The sequence below is a fragment of the Mytilus galloprovincialis genome, chromosome 8 (assembly GCF_965363235.1).
Source record: "Mytilus galloprovincialis chromosome 8, xbMytGall1.hap1.1, whole genome shotgun sequence".
In the NCBI taxonomy this organism is placed as follows: Eukaryota; Metazoa; Mollusca; class Bivalvia; order Mytilida; family Mytilidae; genus Mytilus; species Mytilus galloprovincialis.
In genome coordinates, this window is record NC_134845.1 from 7,900,089 (window position 1) to 7,920,908 (window position 20,820).

The window sequence follows — 20,820 nt, forward strand, 5'->3', positions numbered from 1 at the left end:
CCTGCAGGTTAAGTTTTTATGTTTTATTAGTTTAAGTGTCTATAACTAGAAACTATTTGAAACTCAGGAAACAGAATTAAATGTTCATGTGTGTGCCGTGTGTGAAAATCTGTTTTAACAGAGGTGGATGTTGGAGAAAATGTATAAGTTGCAATTCCCTATGTGGATCGAGGGAAAGGAGACCCGCGTAACCTTATGACTGTTGCATAGCTGCCAACTTTTTGATTATGCCCGTGGTGGTTTTGCGTGCAAGATGGTTGTCATAGTCCCCAAAAAATACATTTTTATAGTATTTTGTGGCTTCTTCATGCTTTTATGAGCCTAGAGTCATTGTAAATTAACTGTTTTGTTTAAAATTGTGGACAAATTTGCTCTTTCAATATTTCAATTTGGAAGCCTCCATGGGGGAAATCCCCCGCAAAAAGTGACAGTTGGCAGGTATGCTGTTGTTACTGGAAAGGAAGAGCATGGTTATCAACTTGGAATTAAAGATGGAATACTACTTTGACTTTACACCAGGAATCAGTTTAAACTATATGACAGTAATTTTATTGCTATTCATTGTGTAAATTATGATAATGAAATATCCTTTAGAAAAGCTGTCAGTAACGTTTCTGTGTGTGATGGTCAGAGTTACACAAAATGTGGCTGTAGTGCTAGTGGTACTGTTTAAATTTCATGCAATATTTAATAATAGAATAAAATTATTTATTTGATATTTCTAGTCGTTAAATTTTGAGTACATTCCATTCAGTTTTAGGCATTTTGTAAAATGCCTTACAATTTTTTCAGGCATTTTATAAAATGCCTGAAAAAAATAGTCAATTTGTAAAATGCCTAAATCATCCAGGCATTTTAGAAAATGCCTAAATATTTCAGTCATTTTACAAAATGCCTAAATTTAGAAAATGCCTGTAACATATACACATAGTAATCGCTTCTTTTTAATAAAGGATTACGAAATTTCAGATCTGACAACTAGAGAGTCTTTCACAACCATGTCATATGAAAATGACAGCAGTTCTCTAGGGTGAATGGAATTAATTCCCTTAAATCAATCATGACTGTCTTTCATACGCAAAGTCAACATTAACTAGCACCGCAGATGGTGAAGAAAATCAATTTTCGGTCTTCACAAATTGAAAGAGCCTTACTTATAAATGGACTATGGTGGTGGATTTGTTCAGGTACTTGTTTATCAACGTTTAAAGCACCAATGTCCATTGCGTTTGGAGCGAAAATGTCCTTACGTTTTACAGATAAAAAAAAGAATACGACATTGTGGTCACTATCTTTCTTGATGATTATTTTACTGAAGGTTAAATCTTCAGTCGAAGTCATCCTTTAAAAATGACACCATCCATTTTATTTGAAAGTTTTTATCATAAAGGAGAGAATTCTAGTAAAGCAAAATATATCAAATTTATTCGTTCAGTGTATAAAATTGAGAATGGAAATGGGGAATGTGCCAAAAAGACAACAACCCGACCATAGAAAAAAACAACAGCAGAAGGTCACCAACAGGTCTTCAATGTAGCGAGAAATTCCCGCACCCGGAGGCGTCCTTCAGCTGGCCCCTAAACAAATATATACTAGTTCAGTGATAATGAACGCAATACTATTTTCCAAATTGTATATACAAGAAACTAAAATTAAGTTCGAGTCTGATGTCAGAAAATGTAACCAAAGAAAATAAACAAAATGACAATAATACATAAATAACAACAGGCTACTAGCAGTTAACTGACATGCCAGCTCCAGAATTCAATTAAACTGACTGAAAGATTATGATTTCATCATATGAACATCAGGCACAATCCTTCCCGTTAGGGGTTTAGTATCATACCATCATAACATATATGAGAAGAACATAACCCGTGTCATGCCAACAACTGGTTTTTGAATAAATGTGTTTAATTCCGATGCAAAGACCCTATAAGTGAATCAATATTAACGCCAAAATATGCAATCTTTAATGACCTGACAACAGTATCGTAACTATATCCCTTCTTAATAAGTCTATTCAATGGTTTGATTAGTTTTTGAGGTGAATACTGACACCTTTGTGCTTTATAAAGAATATTTCCATAACAAATTGCATGAGAAATATCTGTACGTATAAGAAGTCTGCATGTTGAGCTATATTTACGAATGCTGTCCTTATACCGATGATAAAATTTAGTAAATGTTTTGACTAGTTTGTGATATCGAAAACCGTGGTGTAATAATTTTTCAGTGATACATAAATTTCTCTCGTTAAAATCTAAAACATTGTTACATACACGAGCGAATCGTACAAGTTGAGATATATAAACACCGTAAGATGGTGACAAGGGAACGTCACCATCTAAAAATGGATAATTAACGACAGGAAATGAAAAATCATCTCTTTTATCATAAATTTTAGTATTCAGCTTTCCGTTAGTGATATAGATATCAAGATCGAGGAAAGGGCAGTGGTCATTGTTAGTATTAGATTTATTTAAAGTAAGTTCAACAGGATAAATTTCTTTAATATACATACTGAAGTCGTCATTATTGAGAGCCAAAATATCATCCAAATATCTAAAAGTATTATTAAATTTGTTTATCAGATGTTGTTTCGATGGGTCTTTGCTTATTTTTGTCATAAATTGTAACTCATAGCAATACAAAAACAGGTCCGCAATAAGTGGTGCACAGTTAGTCCCCATTGGAATTCCGATAATCTGACGATATACGGAATCCCCAGAGCGAACAAAAATGTTATCTAGTAAAAATTCAAGGGCATATATAGTATCAAAGCATGTCCAATTGACATAGTTTTGTTGTTTATTGCTACTAAAAAATGACCTTAAAGAGTTTGAACATATATATTCACATTCTGACTTTTTAAATGCCCATTTAATTAGGTGTGTGAATTTTTTCTTAATGAGAATGTGAGGCAATGTGGTATACAGGGTAGAAAAATCAAAACTTTGAACAGATTCAAAATCACCAATATAAGCATGCAATTTATCAAGTACTTCCAACGAGTTCTTGACACTCCAAAAGTAATTAATTCCACTATTTTCGAAGGCCTTATTTGAACAATTTATTATCAGGTTTTTAATTGCACCAAGTGTGCTGGTAAGAAGAATATGTTCACTTGTGTTAATATGTCTTTTGATTGAGTTAAGCCATTCAATTGATATTTTATAGTGTGTCTTTCTATGTTGTGATGTTATACTACTGTTTCGGATAAGAGTGACGGTTGGTACCTATTAATACGTTGAAACCCGCAGCATTTGTTTGCACCTGTCCTAAATCAGGAATCTGATGTCGTTTGTTGATGTGGTTTATAAATGTTTCTTGTTTCTCGTTCTTTACATAGATTAGACCGTTGGGTTTCACGTTTGAATGGTTTTACACAAGTCATTTTTGTGACCCTTTTATAACTTGCTGTTCGGCTAAGGCCCCGTGTTGAAAACCGTACTTTGACCTATAATGATTTACTTTTACAAATTGTGACTTGGACGAAGAGTTGTCTAATTGGTATCTTCTTATATCTACGAATTGCTACAATATGTTATTCTCAAATGCAGCTTTGTGTTTGAAGACATTTACATAGACAGTAAGAAATTTGAAATCGACTGATTCTTTTAACTACATTCACGTTTTGATGTTACTTTTAATATACCCCATTTGTGTTAAGTCCTACAGAACTGAAATTGATTCCATCGTGTATTAAAGTTGGCCAGCACTGGGACAATTTATTGATCTGGTGAACAGATGTTCCATTTCACTCACAGTGGCTACTGTTCTTGATGTACAAGGAAATAAAATATAAAATTTATACTAGATACTGCCGATACTCTGAAACTTGACCAGATCAAGTTTGGCTGAAATTGATAGAAGATATTTTAAAGTTAGCAAACTAAAATGTCTTTAAAGGCCAATAACTCCTTTTGATTAAGTGGTCAATGACAATTTATTCATACAAACTTATTTTGAGATCTTACTTTGCTGAACATTTTGCGTTTTACAATCTATATGTGCTATTCAAGATAATAACCAATAAATTGCTTCAACAAAGCGCAGCTGGATACGCCCGCAGATGTCAAACCCTGAAAAGTTGGGGCCAAAATGGACACAATATTCACCGTCTTGATACAGGTCTGAAAATGGATTGTAATTTTTGACACATAATAGGTTTCTGCCACAAAATAACTGTAATCAAAGAACCTAAAATTGGTTATATGATTTGAGTTTATATTCTATTTTTTTGCTTTTGTGCAATACACTATGCTGTTGCAAATTGACCTTCCCCCCCCAAAAAAAAAATGTTACCATTTTTTTTGTTGCTTTTATATAGCAAATATTTATAGCTTCAAACTTTTCAAAAAAATTGAAAACTACTACCACCCCCTTTTTTTGCAATTAGTCCAAAACCTGACATTCCTTAATAAATAATTTACAAGGAGAGTAAGGGAGGTATATCTGAACATACCCAAGATTGTATGTTAAATGTTTTTGAATTACCTCCCTTACACTGTTTTTAAATTGTCTTAATTGTCCATTGACAGGAAAAACCTAGTTTCCACCCTTTTTGCCCTTAATTCCAAAACATTTTGAACCATAATCCCCCAAAAGTCAAAACTAAGCATCCCTCCATGGTATGGAAACTTGTGGAATAATTTCAGAGAGATTCATACAATTAAACACAAGTTATTGTTTGAAAACTGCAAAAAATGCTCATTTTGAGCCCCCTTTTTGGCCCCTAATTACTTAACTTATGGAACCATAACCCCCAAAATCAATCCCAACCTTTCTTTAGTGGGGTTGAACCTTCTGGTAAAAATTTATAGAGATCCATTCTCTAAAACTAAAGTAATTGTCAGGAAACTTAATACGTCAAAAGACGACGACACGATAGCATTATACGACGCAAATTTTTTTTTGCAGTCGTATAAAAATAAATTAACAGATAATCACCTCAAGACAATCATCATTTCTCAATACATAATTTACAAGCAGTGTAAGGGAGGTAATCAAACATTGTTCTTTAAATGGATTTGAATTACGTCAATTACCTCCCTTACACTGCTTTTAAATTGTCTCAATTGTCCTTTAACCAGAAAAACCTTTGTTTTTCCCTTTTTTTGTCATATTCCCTAAATGGTTTGAGCCATAACCCCCCAAAGTCAATCTTAACCATCCCTTTGTAGTACGGATACTTGTGGTATAATTTCTGAGAGATTCATACACTTAAACATTAAAGTTATTGTCTGGAAACTACAAACATGCTTATTTGGGCCCCTAATTCCTAAACCATTGGGACCCTAACTTTTGTTAAAATCAAGCTAAGTTTAATTTTGGACTCTTTGGACCTTAATGTAGACCAATTTGAAAACAGGACCAAAAACTAAGAATCTAAATACACGGTTAGATTTGGCATATCAAAGAACCCCAATAATTCATTTTTTGATGAAATCAAACAAAGTTTAATTTTGGACCCTTTTGGCCCCCAATTCCTAAACTGTTGGGACCAAAACTCCCAAAATCAATCCCAATCATTATTAAAAGCGGTACAGTGATCTGTAGTTATTTACTCCTGTTAATTACACTACAGTTGATAATGTGAACATAATCCAATTTTAAAGATGACTATGGGTGCAATCAACAATTTTTTTCTATGACGTCATATTTTGAGGGACCATGTATAAGTGACCCTTAGTGGTGGACTGATTAATAAAGATACCTGTATAAAACTAGATATCACTGGAATCAGAATGTTCTTTAGGGCAATAACTCCTAAAGGGGTCAATTGACCATTTCGGTCATGTTGACTTATTTGTAAATCTTACTTTGCTGAACATTATTGCTGTTTACAGTTTATCTTTATCTATAATAATATTCAAGATAATAACCAAAAACAGCAAAATTTCCTTAAAATTACATATTCAGGGGCAGCAACCCAACAACAGATTGTCTGATTCATCTGAAAATTTCAGGGAAGATAGATCTTGACCTGATAAACAATTTTACCCCATGTCAGATTTGCTCAAAATGCTTTGGTTTTTGAGTTATAAGCCAAAAACTGCATTTTACCCCTATGTTCTATTTTTAGCCATGGCGGCCATCTTGGTTGGTAGGCGGGGTCACGCCACACATTTTTTAAACTAGATACCCCAATGATGATTGTGGCCAAGTTTGGTTTAATTTGGCCCAGCAGTTTCAGAGGAGAAGATTTTTGTAAAAGTTAACGACGATGGACGACGACGACAACAGATGCCGGACGCAAAGTGTTGGGAAAAGCTCACTTGGCCCTTCGGGCCAGGTGAGCTAAAAAGTGTACTTTTAATAGTATAAAAAAGTTTTATCCAGAGAAACTGGGAAAAACATTGCCTAATTTAAGCTTAAAAAACCTGAAATCAGGTCATGTGCACACCCCTGAAGACATGATACCTGCACATTTTTCATTATCAAAGTTGTATGAATTTCATAGATTTTTACCTGGTCTTTCAAAAAATTCATGCTTCAGGGTACGTTCGCCTGCTCCGAAAAGAGCTACAGTGGCTGCAAATAAGTTTTGAATTTTCACTGCCAAAAAAACAGACTGTTTACAGTGTTGTCTCCCCTCAAAACATGAATATTTAATCTAATTTTTTAAATTATTTTAATCATCTAACCTGTTTTAATTGAAGTTAATTAACATATCTTTACAACCAAATACAAAAAACATGATACTTTTTCACCAATTATGTTGATAAAAAGGGACTTCCCTCCATGTCTATTTTTAGTTGGGGAATAACCCCTAGTTTTTTATACGAAACTGTTTATAGCACCCTATAACAATGACATCATTTATATTTTAAGAACAGATATAAGATTCCTGCACCTTGCAAAAGTTATGTAATTTTCGAGACAGGTGTTACATCGTTTTTGTGACTTGAATATCTGAGCATTTATTTACATTGATAAATCTCTGTAAATGTTCATGGAGAGGATGTATAGAATGTTATAATCAATGCACTATGTTGTGTATCAAAAAGGTAGCGAAAAGGCTTGGAAGATTAAGATATTAAATCAGTAACCTAGTGTTTTGATGCCTTTTATGCAATCTTTACCAAAAAATTCAAGGAGATTTGTATTTCATAATTTATTTCATTTTTTGCTATGGACAACAAATAAATCAGTTCATTACTTCCATCTTACTTTTCTATACATAATTAAAAATCAAATATAAGGAAAAAAATAAGCAATAACAAAAGAAAAACAATATAAACAAATAATTTCAAAATTGTGCACTATCTAATACTCTATAGTCATCATGTTTAAATAAAACAGTTAATTATAGTCGTAGAGCCCAGCTCTAATACAATGATTTGTAACAAAAATACTTATACATAAGAAAATTTATTTAAGTGTATCAGTTCAAGTTTCTTTCTTGTGCAAGGAACTAACAAACACATTCTGTGTGTGCTGCAGTTCAAGTTTTGGTTTCTATCCACCTACAACCATATACCAAGTTCAGAGTGTAGTATTATACTATCTAAACAATGATTACCTTTTAATATTCATTTCTGATTGTAACATATTTTCACTAGCACTAATCAACTTGTGATCTAATGTCTAGTTCTATTGAAATACTTTTAACAATCTTACCTTGGAGATAATTAAGATTGTCATAAAATGGCAAAATTCAATAAATACTGATTTGTATATGGCCCTCAATCCAGGGCATACTGCCACTTTATTAGTTTATATATAGACTTCCCTTTTGAATTTACTTTCAAGACATATTTTTGTAAAACGGTTTTAAACAATGTTTACTAAACAGATTTTCTGGAATGGTTCATTTCACAAATGAACGTAAAATGACGGATTATTGTAAGGAAATATATATCATGTTCTGAATAATGAATGTACATTTAAAGACTTCCCTGAATGAACAAAAGTATTTTGAATGCATGAAATTAGAAAATGTATGTAAATATGCTTTGTAAAGCTAAAATAAAGTTCAATTTCCCTAAAATAACATAGAGAGAAAAAAAATCCAGGATTGCGCTGAATGTAATTGGTGAAAAGCAACTAATTGTAATGCAGCAAAAGCCTTCACTTGACACTATATGGTTAGCCTCTTCATTATAAGGTTGGTCATTACTCCCAGACAACTCAAATATTATATACATCACATCAAACCAAGACGAAATATTCCACAAAATACATATCATGAATAAAGATACTACATATATATGATATATATTGTCTAATGTTTGATCATATATTTTGTTTCAATTGTTATGCACAGTAAAGTGAATTGTCAAGCCCTACCACCTAATAACAGAAATTGTAAGGGTAAGCAAACACTTTCTTCCATTCAGAAAACACCCCTGTTATCTGCAGTCCATACACAAACCTTAAAATGCCCCTTGATAATTTAATTGTGAAAATGAAATCTTCCTGAGAAAAAGCAAATAATTAAACCCACAATAATGTGTGATTTGATCTGACAGATTTACATACTGAGGATTCATATATTTTCACGGGTACCAATTTTCGAAGATTAAGAAAACTTGAATGTTTGTGGATATATGATTTCCATACAATCAAATACAATCCCATAGAAAATATATCATTTATTGAACATTTCATTTCATGCTTCACTTGTATATGTAGCAACAAAATCCACGATAAATTGGTATCCAACAAAAAGTAATTAATCCACAGTACTCGTTGCCAGATTGTTTTGGGGTTGACCAATCATGATTTTGTAACTTTCACTGTAATATGTCTCATTTCTAACAAAAATCTCATGGAAATGATGTATTGTAGTATCAATTATGAAAAGAATGATTAAGTAGTTGGTACAAATTTAAACCATGACAGTTATTGAATTTGTGATTATGATGAGATCTATTAGGCCTACAAAATATTATTAACTTCCCAATCACTGCTGTGTCTTACCAATTCTAGTGGGGTTACACTGGTTTTTTTTAAATCTGCAAAATCTATAAACTCTTAATTCCAGATTTCAGTACTGTTTACCAACATTTTTGTAAAAGGTTATTCAATGTCAAATATATTGAAAAACATGTCACAAAGTTGGCAAAGTCTTTGGTGTCATTCCAGGTAGTTTCAGCTGAACCATTTTAAAAAACCCTCACTTCCTAATAAAAAATTGTTTCAATTGGTCCGAGAAGCTAATATATTTTGTAAGGCTTTACCAGACTTTATATACATTATATAAATACTGATTCTGATGCATGTTAAGATCTTTGAAAATGATATGTTTTACATATATATATAATCTCACAAATGAAAGAGATCTTTTTGAGACAAACATATAGTTGAGGTAATAGACCCTTTGTTCAATAAAAATAGATTATTTACAGTCAATAAATAAATCATATCAAAATCTCAGTGTTAAAACTAACATTTTTATCCTTACCAATAACTATTTGTATTTGTGACATTTAAAATAGAATACTGTTACAAATACATAAATGGTTTATATGACAGTATATGAGGCTATACCAATAAAAATATGACTGGGCCATGAGGTGAGCAAACAAAGCTATAGGATTAGCAAGTGCATGTAGAAGTGAAATCTGAAGCCGATCATGCATTATGATATATTTATCACAATGAATGACAGATTGTTAAAATGAAAATAATTTATGTGTTATTTAGACTCTGGTGGAGAGTTTTCTCATTGGAGATAACAACACATCTTCTTATTATATAATTTAGAAAGAAAGACATCTAAAGTTTATTTCCTCAATATTTCTTTCCATTCAATGTAGCCATAGTCAATATCAGAGGTTCTGGTGTGAATTAGATAACAGTAATGAGTTAATTCACATATTTCTATGAAAAGTAACTATTCAATGATAACCCTGATCAAGTTCAATTCTAACTGGCCCTGTAATTTCATTCAAGATGTAACAAAAATACACAATGATTTTTTCTCCAACTGGAAAAGTTGTGGTATAATTTGTCAACAAGCTGGAATCATCTCCACCAAGTATAACAATTTTTACATACAATTATTTTTGAGAATCGTTTCATGCATGCAAAATTAAATAGTTTCCTTTCTAATTACCCTATTTCCTTTTATTAAAGAAAACTATTTAATAAACTACCCTACAATACGTCACAATGATTCTATAATACAAAATATTTTTACAATAATTCCTCTATTGATCCTATAAATTTCAAATAATAATTGGTTTTTCATTGGACAGGATTTTAAAGACTTCAAAATCTGTATTTCTCAGATCATAAAATAAAAATACAATTAACATGAGATAACAAGTATTACTTCACTACAACCAATATAAAGTCCATTTCAGGTTTTGATTTTATTAGGTTATCAGCAGATTTTTATTTTGTATGGCACAATACTATTTCATTGTTTTAAACGATAGGGATTCTCGACACAATTCACGTATTCATCAAACCATGAAATCTTGGTTTTGTATTAAAGGGATCCGTATAAGAGTATTCTAGTATTAAATTAAAAAGGAAAAACAAAAGGTCTACCTTAAATATTACAGTAAAGTATTATAATAACTTAATTAAAAAATACAGTTTATACTTAAACTGACCAATCCTTCACTTCACAAATAAAAAATCACATGTCTATAATAAACATGTCATTTGATGATACATTACATATAGACTATTGCATTGTATCATAAAAATCTCAATTAAAATTCATTTTGGCATTCTATCACAACTACATGAATCAATTATAACTAATACCATACTACCATACTACAAAGCACAGAGCAAATAGGTTGAGTATTGGGGTCTGACAGACATCTTCAAGCACTATACTATTTTGGCAAATGAATATCATATCTTTTTTTTAAATCAAAAAGATAATCTGGAGAGTGAGGGACTTTCAATATTCCTTAAAGACCAGCTACTGATGGTTAAAAATATAATTTCCCATCCTACCCTCCCACATTCATTTTAATGGAATAGGCCTGACATTTATCAGTAAGAAATGGAATGTTCTTTTCTTTATAAGATGAGCTCTGTATCCAGTATTTTGTAATCATTTCTATTCAGGTGTATGAGCCAGTGGTGAACTTTTACTCCTAGATACATGATGATGAGCTCTAGAATTTCCACCGATTCGTAGATTTTTGGGCTGATGAATTGGGGAGGATTGTATACTAGGTGACAAGGGAGGTAATAAGATATCCAGTTTCTGAAACTGTTCCTCAGGAATTAATTGTCTTAGTTTCATAATAGCATTTAACAATGCTTTCCTTTCTATTTCTAATGTCTTTATATGTGATTTTAACTTAGTTTCACTTGTCTGTGTGTTATGTATGACGATATCCAGACTATGCTGATGACTATTCATGTTTTGTAATCTCTCCAGGAGCTCGTTGTTTTGTTGTTTTAGTCGTTGATTCATGTCTTCTAGTTTCTTTATTTTATCTGTATCGCCTGAGGAAGGAGAATAGATCATTTCCTCTCTCAGGACGTGGTATTCTACTTCATAAGCTTGAAGCTGCTTAGAAATATCTAATTCAAACACCTGAAAAATAACAATTACAGATGTACAAAGTAATATTATAGTTTAGAAAAATAATGCAAATATAAATTGCAGCGAATATTTTAGACTTGTATCTTTCCTTATTAAACTACATCAAGTTTATTGGAAAATCAAGAAAAATAAATAGCTGCGAGGTGGACTGAAAAGGTTAAAGGTTAAATAAAGTATCAGCAAAAATAGGTTGGTTTACACTTATTAGAAAGGTATTTATTGGCTGCAAACTCCTAAATGGTAAGTGCAAAAACTCCCAAATCAATCTCACTGTTCCTTTTGGGTATGGAATCTTGTGGTTCAATTTTATAGAGATCCATAGACTTATACTCAAATTATAGTCTGGCAACAAAAAAATCCTTGCTTTTTGGTCTGTAATTCCTTAACAATTTGGGCCATAGCTCCTAAAATCTATCTTAACCTTTAATTTGAGGTACTGAACTATGTGGTACAATGTCACAGAAATCCATACAATCAAGAAAAAATGCTTGTTTTTGGCCTGTACTTCCTAAACAGTTAAACTAATTATCCACCCAAATCAAACCCAACCTTCCTTTTGTGGTATAAAGCTTGTACAATTTCATAGAGATCCATTTACATATACTCAAGTTAAATAATTGAAGTTAGTCACCCACTGAGAACCAGTAGCCATATAATAAACCATTTCTTACCTGTATAATTATCCTTTCCATCTGTATAATACCTAGTTCTGGCAATGTTGTCTTAATAAATTCTACTATTGATTCAAAGGAATTGCACTGCAAAATTAACTCTTTGTGGTTCCCAAGCAACAAGAGGCCAACCTTTAAAATGACTTCAGCACCCTGCATTAATATGAGATCTGAAGAAAAAAAAAACAGAAATATTCAATCAACTTATTTATTTGTTATATAAAAGAATACCTCTTTAATTTTATCATAATACAATATATCTAAAAAATTTAATGATATCTGAACAAAATTAAATAAAAGACTAGAAAATACATAGAAGTAATTTGTCTGTAAGTCTATTGGTTCTAATGACATTAATTTATCATGTTTGTTAAGAACAATTTGATATTGAAGAGAAAGCTATAAATTTTGACATTTTCACAATCAATTTTTGGAATTACATGCATGTAGTTTCTAAAGAAACAAATCAAAGTCCCACATTATTTATGTCTTATTTAGTAAAAAAATTACAAGCATAGAGTTATCTTATCTGACAATTTAAAACTTTAATTTTATGCAATAGTGTATAATTTGAATCTCTTTTTAAATAAATTGATTTCAAGGTCATATTAATAAGTTGAACATCACTGCATAAAAGTTTTGTCTACAGCATAAATATGTGTAAAGATCCTATCCAAATTTATTTAAAATGCAAGATATTCATTCATATGATATTTGGTCTTCATACAAATAAGACCAGCATAATGTTTTATAAAAATTAATGTATTTTCAAAATTGACATTTTTTCAACCAAAATTTGAGATCCTGTCCACATCATTGATATTCACCGTTGAAGTATGATAATTTTACTCAATTTACCAAATCTACTTACTTTTACTTATATTAATACAGAAACTAGACTACACTTACCAAAAACTCTGGCAACAAATCCCAGAGGATACTGAGAAGCAAACAGAGTTAGAAACCATGGAGTGGCGTACAAATTTGGCGCTATCTCATGCTCCTCAAAATGGTCATGTAAATCTCTGTAGTTGTCATGGATAAGTCTTGTCAACTGATACAGTTGTATCTAAAATATAATGGTACATGAATAATTAAAGAACTATTTTCAGTGGATGGTTTACGAAAATTGGTCGAAGTCTATTGTGATAGCATAAAGATGGCTCTTATCCTCTTAAGGAGCCAAAATCTTTTATTTTTTAAGTTGATGGTCAGTGGGAGTTTAAGAAAGGTCTCCCTGACTGAAATACACTTAAAACAAGAATGTGTTTATAGTACATGTATGCCCCACTAGCTTTATCACTTTCTATTTTCAGTTGACTGTGAACTTGGGTTCAAAACTCTAATTTGGCCTTAAAATTAGAAAGATCATATCATAGGGAACATGTGCACTAAGTTTTAAGTTGATCCAACTTCAACTTCATCAAAAACTACATTGCCAAAAACTTAAACCCAATGCCAGACAGACAGACGGAAAAACAAACAAACCAATAGACGTACAGACAAGAAAATGTAATGCTCCTAGTAGAAGCATAAAAATGGAGCAGAAAACTTTACAGTTGAAAATGACTTCAAATGTTTTTGTAAAACAGTTTGAAGAAAGTAAATCTTTAAAATTACAATGTCATTTGACAATTTGTGAATTTAGAGATTGATTTTCATATCAACAAAATTCAAATACATTCTTTTGCTCAATCTGAAAGTCTTTAATTTATTACACACAATAATACCCATCCTTTATTTTTGTAATAATTACAAATATATCATCATGCCAAGATAAAGTAAACAACAAGATTTGTAAACATGTTATACATACTTGTAGAGGCATCATACTTGGATGGAACTGTTTTCTCAGACCTAAGTTAAACATCATGTGACGTAAAGTTTCAAATGCTGCAGGCTCATCCATCTGAGAGAGAAAAAAGAACACTATTATGACAAAGATTTAAGGTATAGCGATATCACTTGTATGCCTATGGAAAATCATCAGTGTACCATGAGTTTTACTATAAAAACACTATACAATGTTTAATTTGCTTCAGGTATTGTAAGCATATTTTTGAAATCCAGTATGTCCATGGAATTTTGTTTCATGTAAATCCACTCTGTGTGTCTGCTTGTGGAATTAAAACTATAATTATCTTACATGCCTGCTATAATACTGAGAACAATACCTGACAACTTAAGAAAATTCCATTTGGGGTTTAAGTGCACAACATATTTTCAAAGGTTATCATTTTGAGAAGCAGTATTTTGTGTGTACTGTTTAGTACTCCACCAAAAGTGTTCTATCCTTTTATTTTCTAATAGAATACTGATGATGAACTAATAAGGCCTATTAAGTTTTTTAATTAGCATGATTCTTGTACTTATATTACTGTGTATAATATATAGTATATGTTACTGTAGCTTAGCGAGAATACCAGTTTAACAAGCATTCTGAGAGTATTGCATGGAAATACGCGGTCCCCTACCGATTAAAAAATTAATTGTGCTAGAACAAAATGTTAGCTTGATCTATAACTTGACATGGTGTAAACTATATAAAAAATATCAGATTAATATTTTCAAGCATGATGAAAAAAAACAATGAGAAAAACTGATTATTTGTATGAATTTTCGAAGTCCAAGGACCATAACTCTGCATAAAATCATCCGACTGGAATCTATGCATGTATCTGGGTTTGATAAAAGTTGAGATCTAACATGCAGGAGTTTTCCTGCTATAAACTGAGTTCCTGGAAACTAACCTGATTTTGTAGCTATTGTTTAGCCCTTGTAAGGGTGTTAATAGATCTATGTGTATGTTGGGTATAACACTTGTGATCTTACATGCATGAGAAGTATCCCTGCTATAAAACTAAGTCCCTGACAGTAACCCACTTGTCTATCCAGGAGACTGTAGGCCTTTAGAAGGTTGTATAGTGCCAGCTGACCAGGACCCAACTGTGTGGAGAAATACTTATGTTCTGGAAAGGTTCTTCCTAAAATAAAATTGATACTCATTAATATGCAGTTTTCTCTGACACATGATTTTAGTTTCAATGAGTATGTTTATTTCTCAAAAAGAGGATTATGACAGTTTTGTTGATGTTCATCTTTATAAACTTTCAAGATACATGTTTTTTTTCTACATACATGCAAGTGTTACATTGTACTAAATCTTTTACCAAATCTTGACATTGTTTGTGAGTAAGGTTACAACATACTTTTTGTATGAAGCACGTTAGAAATGAACTTCATTGAGTATACCATGTTGTTTGGTGTTGGGTAAAATCTAGAAAAATATTGGAAACAGATAATTTGAATAAATCTATGCTTCTTCTAGAATCTTTCACCAGTTCCCTAAAATTGTTCAAGTGATATTCAAACCAGGTGCTCCGCAGGGCGCAGCTTTATAGGACCGCAGAGGTCGAACCCTGAACAGTTGGGGCAAGTATGGACAAAACATTCAAGCGTGGTACAGCTCTGAATTTGGATTGTGATCAAATTTTTGACATTACATGGTTTTTTTTTACACAAAACAAATGTCAAGATTTTACAAATCAATTAAAGATTTCTTCTTCAAACTTTTTAAATCTAAAATTAAATAGTTGACACAGCATAGGTTTCTGACACAGAATGAATGTGGTCTAATGAACTTAAAAGTTTTTTTTTGCCTTTGAGCAATTCACTATGCTGTTGAATATTAATCCTCTCAAAAAAATGTTTGAAGAAATTTTCTTTTTATTTATGAAATCTGAAATGAGAAAAATTTAACCCCCCCCCCCTTTTTTTTCACATCCCCGTTTCCCTTTTTCCAAAACTGATATCAATTCAAATTTCTAATGGAGTTTGCAACAATAACTACTCTTTTAAATACATCATAAAATATTAAAATGTAAAATAAAGTGCTTGTTATCACTGAATGGTAAAGATTGGTTGGTAGTAAAAGTGAATATACATTGTTTATTGTATAAAACAATAAAAAAAACTTCATCAGCAACATTTTTCCAACATATATTATCAACTACTATTCTATACAAAGAAAGATAACTCCAATTGAAAATTAATTGCTATTGCACAATATTGTGCAATTAGATATTTCTTGCTATTGTGCAATACTGTGCAATTGAAAATTTCTTGCTATTGCACAATACTTGATATGGAATCCTGATTTGGACCAACTTGAAAACTGGGCCCATAATCAAAAATCAAAGTACATATTTAGATAAAGCATATCAAATAAGCCCAAGAATTTAATTTTTTAAAAAATCAAACTTAGTTTAATTTTGGACCCTTTGGACCTTAATATAGACCAATTTGAAAACTGGACCAAAAATTAAGAATCTACATACACAGTTAGATTTGGCATATCAAAGAACCCATTTATTCAATTTTTGATGAAATCAAACAAAGTTTAATTTTGGACCCCCATTTGGACCAACTTGAAAACTAGGCCAATAATTAAAAATCTAAGTACATTTTTAAATTCAGTATATCAAAGAACCCCAAGGATTCAATTTTTGTTAAAATCAAACTAAGTTTAATTTTGGACCCTTTGGACCTTAATGTAGACCAATTTGAAAACGGGACCAAAAATTAAGAATCTACATACATAGTTAGATTCGGCATATCAAAGAACCCCAATTATTCAATTTTTGATGAAATCACACAAAGTTCAATTTTGAACCCTTTGGGCCCCTTATTCCTAAACTGTTAGGACCAAAACTCCCAAAATCAAACCCAACCTTCCTTTTATGGTCATAAACCTTGTGCTTAAATTTCATAGATTTCTATTTACTTATACTAAAGTTATGGTGCAAAAACCAAAAATAATGCTTATTTGGGCCCCTTTTTGGCCCTTAATTCATAAACTGTTGTGACCTCAACTCCAAAAATTTGTAAGGGTTCCGCGGAACCCAGTGTCTCGCCTATTTTTGCTGTAAATCGCAGGCTCAACAACAATGAGGAAAAAAATCAATAAAAATATTCCTCTTGTTACTATTTTATGATTGTAAGAAAATCTAAGTCCATTTGAAAGTAAATTACAGAAAAAAACAGAGTAATCTTTTTACAAACTTTACTTCTGGATACAATCTTATGATCATAAATAAGGTTATTTCCAAGTTTGGTACAAACCCAGGATAGTTTAAGAAAGTTATTTAAATTTTAAAAACTTTAACCACAGAGTGAATGTAATGGTTCCCTGCAGAAAAAACTAAGTCCATTTATAAGTAAAATACGGAAAAAATTGAATTTTATTTTTACAAAATTTTCTTCTGGATACTATCTTATGATCATAAACAAGCTTCTGTCCAAGTTTGGTACAAACCCAGGATAGTTAAAGAAAGTTATTAAAATTCTAAAAACTTTAACCACAGAGTGAATGTAATGTTTCCCCGCAGAAAAAACTAAGTCCATTTATAAGTAAAATACGGAAAAAATGGAATTTTATTTTTACAAAATTTACTTCTGGATATTATCTTATGATCATAAACAAGCTTCTGTCCAAGTTTGGTACAAACCCAGGATAGTTTGAGAAAGTTATTAAAATTCTAAAAACTTTAACCACAGAGTGAATGTTTTGTTTCCCCGCAGAAAAAACTAAGTCCATTTATAGTAAAATACGGAAAAAATGGAATTTTATTTTTACAAAATTTACTTCTGGATACTATCTTATGATCATAAACAAGCTTCTGTCAAAGTTTGGTAGAAATCCAGTATAGTTTAAGAAAGTTATTAAAATTTCAAAAACTTTAACCACAGAGTGAATATTTGTTGACGCCGCCGACGACGCCGACGACGACGGAATGTAGGATCGCTTAGTCTCGCTTTTTCGACTAAAGTCGAAGGCTCGACAAAAATCAATCCCAACCTTCCTTTTGTGGTCATGAACATTGTGTTTAAATTTCATTGATTTCTATTTACTTAAACTAAAATAATTGTGCGAAAACCAAGAATAATGCTTATTTGGGCCCTTTTTTGGCCCCTAATTCCTAAACTGTTGGAACCAAAACTCCCAAAATCAATCCCAACCTTTCTTTTGTGGTCATAAACCTTGTGTCAAAATTTCATAGATTTCTATTAACTTAAACTAAAGTTATAGTGCGAAAACCAAGAAAATGCTTATTTGGGCCCTTTTTGGCCCCTAATTCCTAAAATGTTGGGACCAAAACTCCCAAAATCAATCCCAACCTTCCTTTTGTGGTCATAAACCTTGTGTTAAAATTTCATAGATTTTTATTCACTTTTACTAAAGTTAGAGTGCGAAAACTAATAGTATTCGGACGACGACGACGACGACGACAACGTGATAGCAATATACGACGAAAAATTTTTCAAATTTTGTGGTCGTATAAAAACCATATAACAAATTCTGAATTCCTTAGACTAAATATATAACATACCTAAATCTATGAGTATATTGTGTTGGTATTCAGTCAGATCTTTTAACAGATCTTGATATTCTCTGGACGGAGACATGTCGTTCTTGGAAGGATAATGTAACTTGTGTTGATCCACCATCAGATACCAAATCTCTCCACGTAATTGTTTAGGTACACCTACAATAGAAATCCTAATGAAATTGGCATCTTCTTTTGATCAAAAAGATTAAATAGTACTGGCAAATTAGTGCTGAGCAATATTTACATGTACATCTTATTTCAAAATATATAAAAGGTTAAAGACTTGCTTTGGTCACATGCATAAATGTCAAAAACACTAACTATTGATAGCAGCAAATTTAATATTTCAACATTTCATTAAAAGCAACAAGAATTTCTTTTTTCTTCGTAGTTTGCTTTCCATAGAATTTTTATGATCTGTCATTTTTTTTTTCTAAATTTCTCGAGTGTATTAGATCAATAATTCCACTTTAGCTTTCTTTTAAAAAAAAAATCTAAAATACAGCAGTGGGACATTTAATTTTCTTGTTGGTGTGTCTGCCAGTTTGTGTGTCCTGTATAAGGTTCAAGGTAGCTTACTAAAAGTTGTGGTTATATTAACTTTAAAGATTTTCCCCTCCATTTTTGCGGTTAAATGCCCATTGAATGTGTTATTGTGAGGAGGCATAGCGCCCTATGGACAAACATTGGTACGTTACAATAAATTAAAATGTAAAATTTATAGTCTGCAACTAATGAACAACAAGATTTGTATCTCTTAACAATAGATTGCAGTGCATTCAGTCTTGATTACAATTTTCTATAGATAGTAGATAGCAATGCAGTCTGACCTTTTCTAACACAGTCAAGGACAACCTGAGGACTAAATCTTGTATCCCGATCTTCTTCTGTTAACATTTCTTCCCATTGTAAAGTAACTTCCTTAAGACACGGAGTAATCTCCTCATAATCTAAGTCAGGTTTCTGTTGGAATTCCTCGTGCTGTCGAGCTATTGAAAGCATAAAAATAAAACTGTTTCAATTCACTAAAAAAATACTAATTCCATTATAAATGGTTAAGTTCTCAGTGACCATTATGTGTATGCCTTTACAGACCCTACACTTGCACACTGTGTATGTAAATGTATTTATCTTATATCACTTTCCAGCCTTTTACAGGTCCGAAATGACCGAAAACACTATAGGGGTGATTCCTTTAAAGTCCCTTTCTAATGTCCTTCAAGTAAATTTATTCATTTTATTCTTTCTATAATGATAATATTATTCAGAATGGGTAGGCATGATATTTTTATTCATAAACCTATAATATAAAACATATAACAAATTTTAAACCTAATTTTTTGTTTGTGAAATTAAAGTGAGCAATAAAAGGTGCTATTGGTTTGAATGTGAGGGGTTACATTTATTTTAAAACACAAAACACATTGGTTTTTAATTCTAGTTTACACATATAGCTGCGTGGTTGTTATACTTGAGACAGGAAAAAAAGCTGTTTTAGTTTTTTTTTCAACACAGTGAAATGGACAATGTGAAAGGGAATTGTGTGATGAAATGTAATTAATCTTTGTCTAATATTTGCAAGGAATGCTAAACCAAGGTGTGATTTTTTTTTAAACAAACCATGAAAAACGTCATCTAAATATAGTTCAACTGAAATAAATAATATTGAAATTACCATTTTTTGGCCTAAAAATTATGTGCAAGTGTGCATAAATCATACACTTAAAAAAATATGTCTGTGTGTAGTTAAAAAACAAATGTTGTAAGCTACTGAGAAGTTCACACTATGTTGTACCTACCTGGGAAAACTACCATTGATCTAATGCCGTGGAGAATAAAGAATCCTGGGATACATTGGAATAAACAGTAAATATTGTTTCATTCATATAATGTTATTTGTCCAAGAAAAGAAAATCCAACAAATTTAGTAGGATACAAGTATGTCTTCAATTACTTTATACTGAACTATTACTAATGTCTTGAATAAGAACATTTTAAGCTATGCTTTCATGTACAATTACTTTTAATCCTGATTTCAAAGGTTTCAATTCTGATTTCAATCGTCAACAAATACATTCAGAAGTTAAAAAAATTAAAATTATTAATAATAATAAAAAAATCTCAAAACCCAAGACATATATGTTAGACTCAGATCGACGTCCGGCCTCTAATCGACGTCCATTCCTCAAATCGACGTCCGTTCCTCAAATCGACGTCCAAATCTGACGTCACA

The 20,820-nt window shown here is 31.4% G+C and overlaps 1 protein-coding gene across 8 annotated transcripts in view; it reads right to left on the minus strand.

Moving 5' to 3' along the window:
* Window positions 1–7,105: 7,105 nt before the first annotated feature.
* The window catches only part of LOC143084980 (TBC1 domain family member 1-like), a 55,062-nt gene continuing 41,347 nt past the window's right edge, over window positions 7,106–20,820 (minus strand). For 5 of the 8 annotated variants that reach the window (XM_076261093.1, XM_076261088.1, XM_076261095.1 and 2 more), the window contains exons 12-19: window positions 20,387–20,431; window positions 19,418–19,576; window positions 18,588–18,743; window positions 15,031–15,182; window positions 14,015–14,107; window positions 13,108–13,267; window positions 12,199–12,368; window positions 7,106–11,518 (exon numbers count right to left, since the gene is read on the minus strand). In XM_076261093.1, the coding sequence (XP_076117208.1) occupies window positions 11,033–11,518; window positions 12,199–12,368; window positions 13,108–13,267; window positions 14,015–14,107; window positions 15,031–15,182; window positions 18,588–18,743; window positions 19,418–19,576; window positions 20,387–20,431 (1,421 nt within the window). In that variant the 3' untranslated portion in view covers window positions 7,106–11,032. Of the gene's footprint in view, window positions 11,519–12,198; window positions 12,369–13,107; window positions 13,268–14,014; window positions 14,108–15,030; window positions 15,183–18,583; window positions 18,744–19,417; window positions 19,577–20,207; window positions 20,238–20,386; window positions 20,432–20,820 lie in introns of all 8 variants that reach the window. The other 3 variants (XM_076261089.1, XM_076261090.1, XM_076261092.1) reach the window with 3 other exon arrangements.